Raw genomic sequence first — 15,190 nt, forward strand, 5'->3', positions numbered from 1 at the left:
TCAGAGATTTAAGTAGGTCACCATAAAGAAGGTGAGGATTTGTTTTGGTTTGTTTTCAGGGTCCTATCATAGCATTTTTAAATGTGTTATTCCAATGAGCTTCAGCCTGAACAGTATTGTCAGCTACATCTCCAAGGCCATGGTCCTCAGTAGAAGTGATCCTGTCAACTGTACAGCTGTTTGTTCTGGAGTAATGGAGCTGGATGTGAGGCCAAGCTCAAGATTTGTTCCTCAACTCTGGGTTCAAGCAATCCAGTTCATAAAGTGAAAAGTGAAATTAGTTTGGGAGTCAAGCAGTCATCTAAAGAAGTTGATGTTCTTTTTAAGAGACTTCTTTGGCAGTAACTGCGGTGATTAGCATTCATGTCGAAGCAAGTGCTTCATGGAGCTGTCAGCACCTCTGGTGGTTCATCCTGACCCAGTTTTCCCTTCCAACGTCTCTCTCCCTCTCTCCCTCTCTCTCGCGCAGCCTGTCGAGCTGTCAGTCGTTTCGCTGACAGTGATTGTGTTGATGAAGGAGAAACACAAAGCGTTGATCGTAACTTTTCTTAAGGCTTTTGCGCACAAACAAACTTGCTGAAAGGTGATAACAAGTTAGCCTGTGAAGTCAAAAAAAGTTGCGTGGAGCTGAGAAAACTTGCGCTCTCATCTCTCCCTCGCCGATGCAGCCTGATAACCATGTAGACAGGAATTGATGGCATTGTTAAAATTTGACGTCGGCAAGCGCCTTTCAATAAGACGCCTACAGGATCCTCTCTGAGGAGCTTCTTCACCAATGGAATGGAATGTTTTGGTCGCACCAGCCGACAAGATGCGTCTACTTTCTTTCAGTCTGTGTAAGATGAGCACGACTTATCTCTCCTCTACGACTTAAGATCATTAATGGTCAACAAATAAGTAGACTCTTCGCAGTGATGTCTTTATCTGAACACCTCAAACTTGCTTACTCGCTACGAGGCATTTACCTTGACATGAAAATTCAGATTTAAAAGTGCGACTAATGTTGCTGCTGCCTGAAACAAACACTGAGATCCACTGGAATTATGGAGACAAACAGTCTGGTACGACACATTTTAAATATTTTAAATGAGCTTGTCGTCCATGGCAAAGCACGTCTCGCGAGCGGAAACGTTACCCGGAGATTTCCCCTGACGCCTCTGTGCCGTGCCAGCCTTACACGTCTGCTGCTGGAATGGATGCATTAAGCAGCGCCGCCTCACAGGTGCCAACTTCCAATAACTCTTCATCGCTTTTACAAGATGAAGACAGTACAGTGATGCCATGCACCGGCAGCGGTTTGAAAGGCAAGCGCCAGTGGAAGCGAGGCAGTGCAGGACACTGTGTTTTTTAAGTAGAATTGTTCTAAGATACATGTGACTGTGGCCTCTTTCTAAAACCTGCATGAATGTGTCCCAACATTGACAACATGAAGACTCGTGAGTCATGTTGATATAAAGCGAAGGGCTCATCCTCAGTCAGCTGGATATAAAAAAAAAAAAAACAACAAAAAAAACTGGAAACACTGTTTATAAATATTTACCCAGCATGTTAGCTGTATATAAATTATTAACATGGCAACATGGGATGAACCTGGATGCAGCACAGGCCCAATGCATTGATAGATATATATTAAGAATGTTCAAATAAAGTGTAGCTAAGATTTTCCATAGGGGAACACATTAAATATTAATACTTTTTAATTTGTTTTCCAGAACAAATGGGTCCGGGGCCCGTTCAAGTTAGAGAAATGATTCATTACTCTTGATTTCATTTGTGTTCAATAACCATATTTAATCTACTTACGGAGCAAAACCTTGTGAAATGACATGACACCATGTGATCATCGCAAAGACACTTGTCATTGAAAAGTCCCACCAGCAGCAGAATGAGGCGCAAGTCATGTTCATGAAATTTACAAAAAATAACACTTTACACTTGGTGCAAAGTGTTGAAATTTGAATTTGAAAAAAAATGTACGTCATGAATAAAATTCTGAATAAAATACATATACAAAAACTATGTCTAAATATCACGAATCATCATAATAAAAATATTTCATTTTATATGATAAGGGCCTTGTAATCTAATCTAGTAAGAGTAAAACACCAAGTGTAAATGAAAGTATCGGCATAAAACTTTCTGATCGTTTTTAAACACTGCTCCAACAGGTGCTTTCATGTCAGCGGAGTCAGCACTTTCTTTAACATTTTTTCTTGTCAAGAACTCCTCCACACTTGGTAACTATCAGAAATTTGCAGCAGTCGAGTCAATTCAACGACACACGACTGCCACCGTATGCGGCAAGTGTATTAAAACTGAGTGTCTCATGGCCCGGAGGTGTTAAACAAAAAACTTTTACTGGCCCTTTACAAGGCGACCGCAGCCAGTCATGGGCCTCGGCCATATGGTTAAGAATTACTGGTTTAGAGTGAATCTACAGTGAATATTCCAGGGTAGAATCTGGTCAACAAGTCACTAGTCAGTACTCAATAATATCTTGCTGGCTAATATGCTGCGAATACACATAAGAACAACAGTTATCCCATGCCTTTTAAAGCAGTGCATTATGACATTTCGCATATCAACACTACCATTCCTTCACTCATGCATGTGCGTCATTTAAGTGCTGTAATGCGAGTGAGACCTGGGGACAAGAATAAATGAGTCTTGACGGACGGACGTGACAGTTCACTGCTGACTGATTAAGTGAATCTAACTTCGTCTTGCCAATTAACGGTGATGCAGTATGAGGAGACGCAGTCCAAAACAACAGCGTTCTGATGCAAATATTGCTAATACTACCCTGGAGCCAAACTGCACTGGTCTCTTTCCAACTCAACAAAACTTTGTGCACTTAGTTTTAATTGGTCAGATACAACTGCAGAGGGATTAAAGGGAATTTTCAAAGAGCTTCAAAAAATCGAACGGTAGAGTCGTCGACGAAGAGAAAAAAGTTTCTGGCTCTCACCTTTTTTCAGCTGGATGTTGAACCTGCGGCCTTTGTGCTTCACGTAAGAGCTGTGGGTCTGATTTGTGCTGATCCTGCGTTGTAAGGACGGCGACGGCAGCGATGACGCTCTTGAAATCACGTTGTGTGGCAACGTGGCGTAGCGCCGGCTTGGCTCTGGCGTGCTTCCAGCCAGCGGCCCTTGGTGGCTACAAGCGGACAAGTGATAGATTTGTTTTTAATGTCGCACCAATTGCTTCACACACGAATGAGTTATGACTGATGCCAGAAACTTTTGGTGGTGCACAAAAATAAAACACATAGACCCACTTGTGGTTGAGTCCCGATTGCGGTCCAGACCTGGAAGTCAGCCCCCCCACCAAGCTGGATCTGTCGCCTGGCAGCGGCAGTTCTTGGCTGAAGCGCACCCTGTTGGACTGCGGTGGGCTGAGTTCACTCTGGAGCGAAAGCAGCTCGTACTGTCTCTTCATGGCGGCGGGGACCACGTGGAAGAGGATGACAGGGGAACGCATGGCCTGCCGGAAAATGTTCTGGGCTCTGGGTGCGGAGGAAAGTAGTTCGGGGAAGGGAGGTCAGAGGGAGAGAAGTGAATTAGCTCCAACACGATAAGAGAACAAGAAGAATGTGTAATATCATAGCGCGGCTGATGGAGAAGGATAAGGGACAGCTTAGAAGTACAGTGCGCTCAAAGGCGATAGAGGCTGTTAATTGCAGGGCGGTTGCACCAGTAAAGAAATTACATTATCTATAATTACCAGCATCGGGGCTGGAGAAAGATAACGGCGGTAACCAGTTCGATATCACTACGAAACGTGTTTTTTGTTTGTTTTGTTTTACATGAAAGCATGATTATCAGTGATGAAAACGATAGCTTACGCCGTGACAATCCCATAATAACTTTGCTTCCTGGTAAGCTTCTCCGCTAATAATAGATACGTTGTTCCTCCTGCATAAACAGTGTTGAGTCTTTCAATGTCAACAACAATTCACGATGCTGAAGCTTTAACTAGTAATAGTCAAAGTGAAGTCATTATTTATATTAGTGGCTTCAAGTTGAGAATCAAATCTCCACTTCCTCGATCACCGGGGTTCAATTGATGGTTTGACATGAACATTTGACAATTTACTTATCTTTGGTCCATAAAATAAATAAAAATAAAAATTTGAATCATAATGTTCATGTTCTTCTTCTTCCCCCTTCAGGGTGGCCACAGCGGATCATTCTCCTCCATCTCACCCTGTCCTCTGCTTACTCTTCTCTCAAACCTACAAACCTCATGTCCTCCTTCACCACCTCCATAAATCTCCTCTTTGGCCTTCCTCTCCACCTTCTGCCTGGAAGTTCCAACCTCAACATCTTCCTACCAGTGTACTGGCTCTCTCTCTCCTCTGTACATGTCCAAACCATCTCCATCTGGCCTCTCTGACCTTGTCCCCTAAACACTTGACCACATGTGCTGTCCCTCTGATCTACTGCTTCCTGATCCTATCCATCCTGCTCACTCCCAGAGAGAACCTCAGCATCTTCATCTCTGCTACCTCCAGATCTGCCTCCTGTCTTTTCTAAACCATACAACATTGCTGGCCTCACCACTCTTTTGTACACCTTCCCTTTCATCCTTGCCGACACCTTTTTGTTACACATCACACCTGACACTTTTCTCCAATTACTTCATTCAGCCTGCACCCGCTTCTTCACCTCTTTGTCACACCCTCCATCACTCTTGGACAGTTCAGCCTAAGTACTTAAACCTTCTCTATCTCTGCATCCTGTTACTTCACCTGTCCACTTGGGTCCCTCTCATTCACACACATGTATTCCATCTTACTGCGGCTAACCTCCACTCCTCTCCTTTCTAAGGCAAACCTCCACCTCTTTAACTTATCTTATCCACTTGCTCCCTGCTCTCACCACAGATCACAATGTCATCTGCAAACATCATCGTCCACGGGGCTTCTAGTCTAACCTCATCTGTCAACCTGTCCATCACCAACATGAAGGGGCTCAGAGCTGAGCCTTGGTGCAGTCTCACCTCCACTTTGAACTCTAATTTCAATGTTTTTACTAAGAGTACTGTATAAACAGGCCAAAACAATGAACGATAACATGAATAACAAAAATATTTATGCATTAGATAAAATATAATACTGTAAGTTACAGTAGTGTGAAGCTCACATAGTTCAATGTGTTATGTCTAATGATAATGTCATGCTAATATTACTATAATGAAACTTCATATTTACAGGATGAAATTTGAAGTGTTTCTATCATGTCAGCGATCCAGCCATACTTTAACAGTGTGAGATGTCTACAGAGCTACATATCTAGAGCACAACAATTATTCTTCTATTATTCTACCAAAAGAGAAAAATGACTTGAATACGTTCGGATGATATAAATATATAAGGAGCTTCAGTCAGTCTCCTTTGCTGACTTTTCGGTCTTATTTTTCTCACTGTGGCGGGAAAAATACTGTTACATCAATCCAAATTGTTACTCAAGGGGGCTGATGGGCCAACACTTGTTAAGACCTCTTAAAACCCGAGCTTTTCTTGAGTTTTATATTTTGCAATTTGCCACAGAAATTTCTCAGGAGTAATAAATAAACTTAGTCCTCTATGGAAAGTTGTTTTTGCAAAAAATTATCACAACGTTGTTATAATAACAATTCTATTGTAACTAATATATAACTAAATATATGACTTTAATGTACATATTGTATCAACACTAGAACAGAAGTACCCCAGTGCTGAAAGCCCAAAATATTAAGTGAACGTCTGGGCCCAAGTGGCTGAGCGGGTGACATTGAAGTCAGTTCATTTTGCTAGATTTTTGTGCTTATCACTGCTTTATGTTTGCTTCGTGAAGAACATCCGGTTATTTTCGTAGTGTATAGTGCATAATCTGGGCAGCATGTACCAAGAAGCTTCAGAAAATGATTCTCCAAAGCAAGTGCCCCCCCAAAAAAAAAAAAAAAATCCAAAACAAACAGTCTTGTTCAACATTTGTGGCAAAATGAGCCAAGACATGAGCACACCATTCCCAGACTCTAGAATTGTTTAGTCCGCTTGCCTTTGGCACTTAGCATATAGATAGGCTGCCCAGGAGGGAGCCGCACAACAACAGACGGGTTTATTCCTGTTTTGCGACAATCCTGCCTCCTGCTTCAAGACCCCCATTACCATGCCAGTAATACCACGCCGCTCCCATCCAAATGACAATGCTAATCTGCCTCTGCCGCGACGCGCGCTACTTCATTTGAGCCGAGTGGCAGGGGCGCGGCACGCAAGCGGCAGCATGCCACTTCTGTGGGATTCAGTCGCTCCCATCTTTATTCTTATGGTAATCCTGCGAAAAATAAATCACTCGCGACAATATATAGAGTTGATGAGGCCGTGCACAAATACAGTGGCATCACTCCAGTCATCAGCCGCTACACAGACTCGATCGAACAGTAAATGACTCCATCAATGCATCATTATATTCAGTTAGATTAAGTGGCTCAAAATATTTACCCATGCAAAACAATCCAGGCAGATTAGACTATCACTTAAAATTGTAGCTCTGCAAGGAGCACAATCAAGACAAGTGATGAAGTCGGGGGTTGAGGCGGGGGGGGGATTTCAACGCCTTCACCTCATTTTCATGCAGAAGTACAAACATTGGATGTGTTTGGATGCGACGGAAGAAAGTGTGTTTGGCAGGTGGGTGAGCGAGGAACGCAACAAAACATCACTCCCCTGTGTATTTGGTTCATAAGCCGCTTTCACAGTTGAAAAGGTTTGTAAGGAACCTGAGATGTTTTCTAATGACATTAGTATTGTTTTGGGGGAGAGAGACGACTGAGCGAAGATGGCTTAGCATACACCCTGGTGAGCACATTAGCATAATGGGAGCTATGATAGCCTGAAGTTTTACAAGTTTTCTTGCACTTTTTGTAGGAGTGAAGTTTGTCAATAGAGACAGCGTGACAGCATGGGATCCAGACGACGACGTAAATGTGATTAAACAGTGCGACATTTCGGTTGATGGCGGCTGAGGCGGCATTAAACACGTGCTCTGAGAAGGGTCAGCGATTTCTTCCTGAAGTTTATTTGAACTTCGGATGCAACAAACACGGAGGGGGGGAAAGACATTCAAGAGGATGAAGCAAAATACGACTGCGAGTTAGCATCAGCGCCTGACACTCTTTTCACAGCATGAAAAAAGGAGCTGGCTGGCCTCAGAGAGGAGGTGAACTATCAAATATCATCACTGAATTGAGGGGTACGGAGGTGCTAAGCAGGCCGTAATACAAGTGTCATGTTTCAGTACAACTTGTCATTTGAATTTTTGTAGCAGTGTTTTTTTTTTTTTACTTTTTACAAGCCACGGCACACTTCGTTCATTGAAAAACATCCTGAGGCGCACCACCAAAGGAACCTCGGTCAAAGCACTAAAGTCCTGTAGAAAATCCCCTTTTAACTTGTGAAAAATTGTAGCTACTAAGGCTCAGCTATTTTGGCATCTGCCAAATGCTATTTGCAGGAACAAATTGCGGGAAATGTGTTTGTTTAAAAATGATGTATTTATGTATTTTTAATAACTTTGGATTTTATCACAATGTCTTTTGCATGAATTTTCAGACATACTGTATCTTAATCATTCTTTGGCTCAGCTCCAGAGATTTTAGATTTAGTTTATAACTTTTAAACAAAGCAAATGGCTTACGATTGTCAATAAAGTTTTGAAGGGAGACGTCATGTAAGCAGTCAGCTCTGAGGGCGTCGCGGATCCGCCAAGGAATACTCCATCGTTTTGTTGTGAAGGTGTGTGTGGTCATGTTAGAGCTGCATCAGGTTGAAAAACAACTCAAAGTTGCGCATTGTACCGGCTTCTTCCCTGCGAGTGTGTGGGAAGAGGAGCATTGAGTGATGGACGTGTAGCATCAGCATCACTTACTATAGTGTAAGTGCATCTATAGGGTACAGAAAGAACGCCACCAAATCCATGTCATCTCCTCACGTTGGTCGCCAACAGGTCTCCGGACAAATTCGGTGAAACTGGATTATTTCCCAAAGCACACCGAACAGTCTCTCACGGCACACACCGGTTGAAAAACGCTGGTGTAGCACATCCTTTAAAAGGGCCAGTTATCTTGCAGTGTTAGCAAGCATCACCTGAACATATGGTGGAGTGTGAAAAAACGATCAATTTTAGAGTGTTTAGGGGTTTTTTTTAAACAAATATGACACCTATACAACGTGTTAGCGCTGACACTGTTGCATGTGCATGTGGTGTACAGGTGAATCCTCCATGTTTGCACTTAAGGAAATCATTTTTATTTTTATCTTCCATGTCCATTTTCTTTGGAGCCTTCACAGCTCAAAATGTCTTCTGAATTATAGACCTAAAACTTGGTTTTAAGAGTCAGTCTTTTAACTGCTGAGTGGGAGTGGGATGACAATTTGGCACAGTTTGATAATTTCCAGTGAAATGAAACAGCCCTGAGCCAAGCAGACCACCCTCTGCCGAAGTTTGAGAGTCCTGCCAGGGACAGATGGAAAGCCATTCTCCCAGCGTCAACAAGCTTCCATGAATGTGTGAGCAGCGAAAACAAGTGGGTGCATCAGGATTTTGCGACTGCGTGGGGTCGGGGGTAAATTGGGCGTTGTTGTCACATCAGGAATTAATGACTGGTGAAGTGTTTGTGAGTTGATTTTTCCTTGTAGAGAATTAATAACTGCAAGTAAAGCTTCCGTTCAATGGGAACATGAGGCGCATTGTCCAGCTTTTTGGTTAAGTTTTCTCAAACACACTCACTATTTTTGCATGCTCTGCTCCAACCGAGAATAAAAATCAATTTGTTATTTAGAGTGAAGAAAATGAACAACTCAAATTCATGAAAAAATGAAGAGGACTATCGATGAAAGAGCAAAAGAGCAGCGATGCTTACTGTTCAAAGCGTAGGTTGCGTATGTCTCCCTGATTGATCATGACAATGCAGTCGTTCTCCTGAAAAAGATGCTCCTGTTCAGCTTTGCCTCCTCGCTCCAGACGCTTGACAAGCAAGCCTTGAGTCCTGCGGACATTGCAAAACAAAGTGACACATACGTGAAAAACACACCGCCAGACAGACTGCACAGAGATTCAATATTACAAATGATAAATTACACAGTTTATTACTCAGCATCCACGCATGGGGTAAATAATATATGGTTTTGTTCAGTAAAGTCATGTCGGAAAAGATGTAAGAGATTTTCTGACAGACAGAGTCAACTGTAATTCTAAACTATAGGTGCAGGTTTATTCATGATTTATTTATTCATAGTTCAGCAGGTGGTGCTCTTGGTTTAAAATGACATGAGGCTTCATCAAAATGGTTGTTCAAATCCACATATTTAAGTGCAAAGAGTGCCATCTAGTGGGCCCTGCAAATGAGCACACTGTTTCATGAAGCCTCAATAGCCCATCACGAGGTTGCACATACTAAAACATATGCCAACCTGTTAGCTTGTGTTGAGAAAAGTATAAAGGAGATGAAACAGGGTTTGAGTAGGGGGTTCAGTATTTTTTTTTTTTTTCTAAATGCAGTATTTGTGTCAGTTTCAAATCTTCTGTGGAGCATTATGAAGCAACGCACCAGCCAATAATCATTGTGAGCATATATGCATTTGAATTTGGTGAAAAATAACTCTCACAGATGAAGCAGAAAACATCATTCGTTATTCACGTGTGTCGCATTAATATCCGACAATACGAATCACAACTCTTCACTCTGGATTACTGTACACCGAGTGTCATAATCTCCATGACCGTTTCCTCCACCACAGAAATCGTTCGTCTACAAGCATCACAGCATTCCTTCTTCTATTGCTCTATTCTTCTTCATTCTTTCTCCTCCAAAACTTCGCCCCAACTTTTCCTGTCAGACAACTCGCTTCAGAGAATGCTAAAAGGAGTTGGTGAGTAATAATCCAAAGAGCTCCGAGATGAACTTCTGCTGCGTTTGCTATTGGTGGAGCTTAAGGTGCGAGCTGGCAGTGCTGTAACAAACACCTAGCCCCTATCCTCCGCGCCGCACTCTCAGCAATCCTTTAGAAAAAAGTCAACCTTTACCTTCGCATAGCCTCGGTTTCCTTTTAAATAAACACATCAGTGAGCTCCGCCAGGGTTTATTGAGGCCCTCAGGATAAGCGCATGCAAAGAGATCTGATGTGCGCTCACACAGCTCAAGTATAAACTCCATCCGTCTCTAATGCGCCGGATGCCTGAGGAAGCAGGAACACTGACTGACTGTGAATGTCTTTTATTCTTTAACTGGTAAAGTATTCGCCCAAACTTATTTTTAACTTCTGCTCAAGGAGCCCATGTATCAAGAGCACACCCATTAAAAACCTGTCACGACGGCGAGGATTTGACCCGACAATCACGCCGACCAGTTCGTGCCGTGCTTTTTGTAATTTCCACTGATAAACAACTTCATCTTTAAATTGTGACGAAGGCAAACTGCCGCTGTGCACGGACACTCGCTGACCGCGACTGTAATTGGGCGCATCATGCGGACAACCACGCTCGCACAGTTGCACTCAGCTCAACATGTCAACGCATCAAAATGAAGGCAAAATTAAAGATCGTCCAAGACCCGTCCCACTTCCTCAGCGTGTGACCCAGCGATGGCAGTTTCTGGGGAGAGAGTCACTGCTGAAGCAAACACAGCAGCCTTTTATCTTCACAAGTGTTTGGCAGCTTGAAAACAAAGTATTTCACATGAAGATTATAGCGCCGACAGATTGTAATGACTTGTTGCAGAGCAAATACAGGAGATAAAGACCTGATCCCTGATCAGTATTCAAAGCTTTGGCGGCAAAGATTGGGGATAAGGCAGCATGTTTTCTTGTGTTGAGCTGGATGGTTTTCAAAGGCTTCATTGCAGTGGTAGTGATCTCATCCTCTCACTTCTTGTTTATGCCACTTGCGACAGATGCACATTGTCAGACATTACAATATCATTTCTTCCTCTATATGATGGAGTTCACAGTATTAGGAAGAAAAATATGTCTGAGAAATGAGGCTGAGCCAGTTCAGCGATGTATTTTCCAAAGTTATTTCAGAGCTTACAACTATTTTTTAAAGAAGTTTAAGCTGTACCAAAGAAGTCGTTTTCAATACCAAGTTCAGCTCCGAACCCAGAGGTAAAAGGTTCGATATGAATTAGAGACCATTATGCTTCTTGAGGTTTATGCCTAATATGTATGATGTTCTCACAAGATTTGTGAAGAAATACAGCACTATTGACCAGCAATACTGTCTATATCTTCCTGTTTAATGAGAACACAAAGCCTGAACCATCTACCGTTTCATATTTTCTGGGAAAATATTCAGTGTGAGCTCATAAACAAGAAATTGAGAGTATCTGTGTTGAAGTGGAAAAAATGTGATCTACGCTACTGATGTTGTACAACTCACACACGTTTTCCTTTTTCTCTGTCTCAGTCTTGATTTTTTCCAACACCATGACCAGTCTGCCTGTGATGAGATCGCGGATACAAGTGGCTGAGATGAGTTTCCTCCGCAGGGTGGCTGGGCGCACCCTTAGAGATAGGGTGAGGAGTTCAGTCATCCGGGAGGAGCTCGGGGTGGAGCAGCTGCTCCTCCACATCGAGAGGAACCAGCTGAGGTGGCTAAGGCATCTGATCCGGATGCCCCCTGGACGCCTCCCTGAGGAGGTGTTCCGGGCATGTTCTACGGGGAGGAGACCACGGGGAAGACCCAGGACTCACTGGAGAGATTATGTCTCCGGTCTGGCCTGGGAACGCCTCGGGATCCCCCGGGAAGAGCTGGAGGAGGTTTGTGCAGACCGGGAAGTTTGCGCTTCCTTGCTCCGAATGCTGCCTCCGCGACCCGACCCCGGATGAGAAGGTGAAGGTGAAGTTTTTAGTCCAAAATTTAAACCGGCGTCTCGCCCCACAACTGTTGGGAAAGAAGCGAGCGAGTGAAGAGCAGTCACTGTCGTATTCAACCCAGAAGGATCCAGCTGTCCGCAGCAGCAGCACTCAGACCACCTGCTCTCAAGTCCTGTCTTTAATCAAACAATAATCCAATCAGGACCACATTATGCGAGGTAATTATGTCCGCAGTTTGTTTATAATTGAAATTGGTTGTGGAATGAGAAGTTCATTACGCAAAGAATGCTTGAATGATTGTGTGTTTGCTTGAGTGTACTGACACACGCGGAACAGACCATCTACGCCACACGAATAAGCAAGCCGCTCGGCCAGGGTAACGGTGAGGCAGGTGGGCTCCACGAATTTGGGTGTTTGCGTTCGTGTCCATCAACGTGACGCGGTCTTTTCTGTAGCTGTCATCTTCGCTTGCTTGGGCCGATCAGGGTGTCATGGCGGAGAAGTGAAGCGCCGTCAGCCATGGCAGGAGCGCCAGCAGCTCCTTGTTTGCTGTCTGGTTTTTGTGGGCCGTCTAACCCCCGTGGCCCCGGTCTAGACACTAATGACAGCTGGCTAAGGCGGAACGTCTTCTCTGCTAATGCGCGGCTACAGGAAAGAGCTGCCCATTAGCATCGTCTTACTGATCCGAAGTTAAGTCTGATCATGTCCGAAGTTAATTGAAGGCTCCGATAGCGATGAGTGCTCAGCTGATGAGGAAGAAATTTACTGGCATGCTGCATTACTTATGCGCTTTCTAATGTGAAAAGGAGGCTGATATGGAAAGACACAGACGCCTGGTGATAAGAGCACAACACCGCAGGGAGAAATGGCGATTATTCACGACATAGAGGGGGACAAGTGTAATTACAAGTTTAGCTTCCTATAACCACGAAAGGCTTTTCAAGACTTAAACATATGCAAAACTATACAGCAGAGTGCTACTTTCACTCAAAGCTAACGCCCAGAAAAATGACTGTCTGATCATAGGGAGACAAATCTTATGTCGACATGAGATTCAGCCGGCTGTTTTCAGCCAAATAATAATAGCATCATAGCAGTAGCACGAGTATCACAAATGTTATATAGGGTTCTTATTAACCATTAAAAAACCTTTTCAAATTACAAGAAAAAAGGACTTTTCCATTGCTCTCGCCTTCTTCAATTCTGACTCAGGAAACCTCACGCCAAAAAACGCTCTCATGCATTTGATCGGTGGAGGTCAACGCTAAATATAGTATCGCAACACTACCTTATAAACAGCAATTGGATTAGTGTCGCAAAGAAATGACACACAGCAATCTTCAAAGACAGTCATCCTCTCCCCTCAAATGTCAGCCCATTTTATCTTCTCACTCAGTCTTTTCACCTCATTCCAGGGCCTCTAATTCCCCAGAGCTGAGTAGTCATATTCACCTTGGTGGCTTGCCAGTCGCTTGGCTGGCGGCGGAATCCGTGTTACACGCGAGCTTTTAGTTTGATTACATCTGGCCACCTCCTCTGTCCTTTAGTTTTTTTTTGTAGAATAACCATAAACTAGGATGTACTCCTCCTCTTGTCTCCTGTCATCGACACGCCTCATCGGCTAAAAATATTGTACAGTGTCCTCATCGCCAGGAGATCAGGGTCCTTTGGGGGAATACCAAATGACACAGAATGTGGAAAACCCATTCAAGTTAATGCCCTCAAAAGTCGGGCACTTTTGAAAAAATGATTCTACTTTGATAAACACTATGAATATTTCTGTGTGTTCAACGCATTTCCACTTCAAATGCAAATGATTACAAGTAAGATTTAGTGTCCCTGGGTGGCGACAAAATGCAGCGTTCAATGTCAAAATTGGAAGCCAAAGTCCACCTGAAAATAGTCAATAGGTGACGCCATATGCGTGACAATGTGTTAGGGTGAATTCCAATTCCTTCCTTTCATCATCCTCAACCTCAGCCCTCAACCCCGAAAGAGGTTAAGCTAAAGAGCAACATGCAGGAAAGTACCGTGAGATTGACCGGCCCTTCCCTTAAGATTGAGTAATACCCAGAATGCTTTGTTTATTTTCAGCCAATAAAACATGGTGAAACCCATTGTGTTATCCGAGCCTATTTGACAGATTATGACATTAACTTTATTTGGTAATCTTTGTCTTCTGAATTGACTTATCAGCATTTAACACTTGGTTTTGCGGACTAAGGTTTAGGGGTAAGATTGAGGATTCAGGGAGGAATTGGAATTCGACTTTACCATGCTGAACAGGTGTTTATAATTTCAGGATGTGCTATGGGATGCAGGACTTGTGCTTCAACTGAAAGATTAATGAGTCGACAAGCAACACTTGCCGACCTGTGAGTCACTGTGGGACACAAAACGTCACTATATGACGCCTTGGATGCATATGTTTTCCAGAAAATTTCATGACAATATGTTCAGGACTTTTCCAGTTATTTTGTGAACAGATGAACAGTGGAAAGTGCCATCTAGTGGGCTCTGAAAATGAGGACATGGTTTCATGGAGTCTCATAAACCCATCGCTGCCTGCAACACATTTTAACAGCATAATAATTCTTATAAAAAAGTAATGCGCCAGTTAAATGTCCTTAAAGTTCAGCCGTCATATTGGTTTGATAACAAATGTAAGATTATTTGTACAATATTAAGAAGAAAATAGGTCACCAAAAAACAGAGGCGTCATCAAGACCGGAGCAGATTTTGCTTCGGTTCAGGTGTTGATGAATTCAAAACACAAGACATGAAAAGCAGCTATGCAGTCAGGAACAAAAGGTCTTTCATCTGTTCTCCCCAGCGGGTGAAGCTCCCACAGATAAGAAATGTGCTGGTTTGGGTCTGATGTTTTCGCCGTCAAGAGCATGATTCGCCGTAGAGAGAATGTAAAGTGTCTGAGCTGCAAAATAAGGATAAAAAGTTGGGGGATAAAGAACTACACCGCGGAGCTAAACAGACTGGCGGAAACAGGTTGGACAGTGGAACTAAGTGGCCATTGTTGAGCTCAAAGCAGCATTGATTATTTGATTTTCCTCGCTCTTACCTGACATCCTGCGAGCTGAAAGGCACTACGTGTATCCCGAGGGGCCCGCCTTCATTGGACACCTCCACCGGCTTCAACATTCCTCTGTAGGGTGATGACGAACGTAGTTAGGTGGTGGGGGACGTTCATGAATGGAACACATCAAAACACAATACAGGAGCGACATGTGCCAGAAGGGACGAATGCTGCGTTGTGCTGTCCATACTAAGTCATCCATTACTGCGTTCTGCTCGTGGACCTCAGGGTTGGTTAGGGACCCA

The 15,190-nt window shown here is 43.4% G+C and overlaps 1 protein-coding gene across 8 annotated transcripts in view; it reads right to left on the bottom strand.

The window, feature by feature from the left end:
• Positions 1–15,190, bottom strand: part of LOC128755422 (partitioning defective 3 homolog) — a 336,729-nt gene that overhangs the window by 179,131 nt on the left and 142,408 nt on the right. For all 8 annotated transcript variants that reach the window (XM_053858871.1, XM_053858873.1, XM_053858870.1 and 5 more), the window contains 4 exons: positions 14,931–15,014; positions 8,905–9,030; positions 3,278–3,505; positions 2,969–3,156 (listed from right to left, as the gene is read on the bottom strand). In XM_053858871.1, the coding sequence (XP_053714846.1) occupies positions 2,969–3,156; positions 3,278–3,505; positions 8,905–9,030; positions 14,931–15,014 (626 nt within the window). The remainder of the gene's footprint in view (positions 1–2,968; positions 3,157–3,277; positions 3,506–8,904; positions 9,031–14,930; positions 15,015–15,190) is intronic.

The sequence above is a fragment of the Synchiropus splendidus genome, chromosome 3, assembly GCF_027744825.2.
Source record: "Synchiropus splendidus isolate RoL2022-P1 chromosome 3, RoL_Sspl_1.0, whole genome shotgun sequence".
In the NCBI taxonomy this organism is placed as follows: domain Eukaryota; kingdom Metazoa; phylum Chordata; class Actinopteri; order Syngnathiformes; family Callionymidae; genus Synchiropus; species Synchiropus splendidus.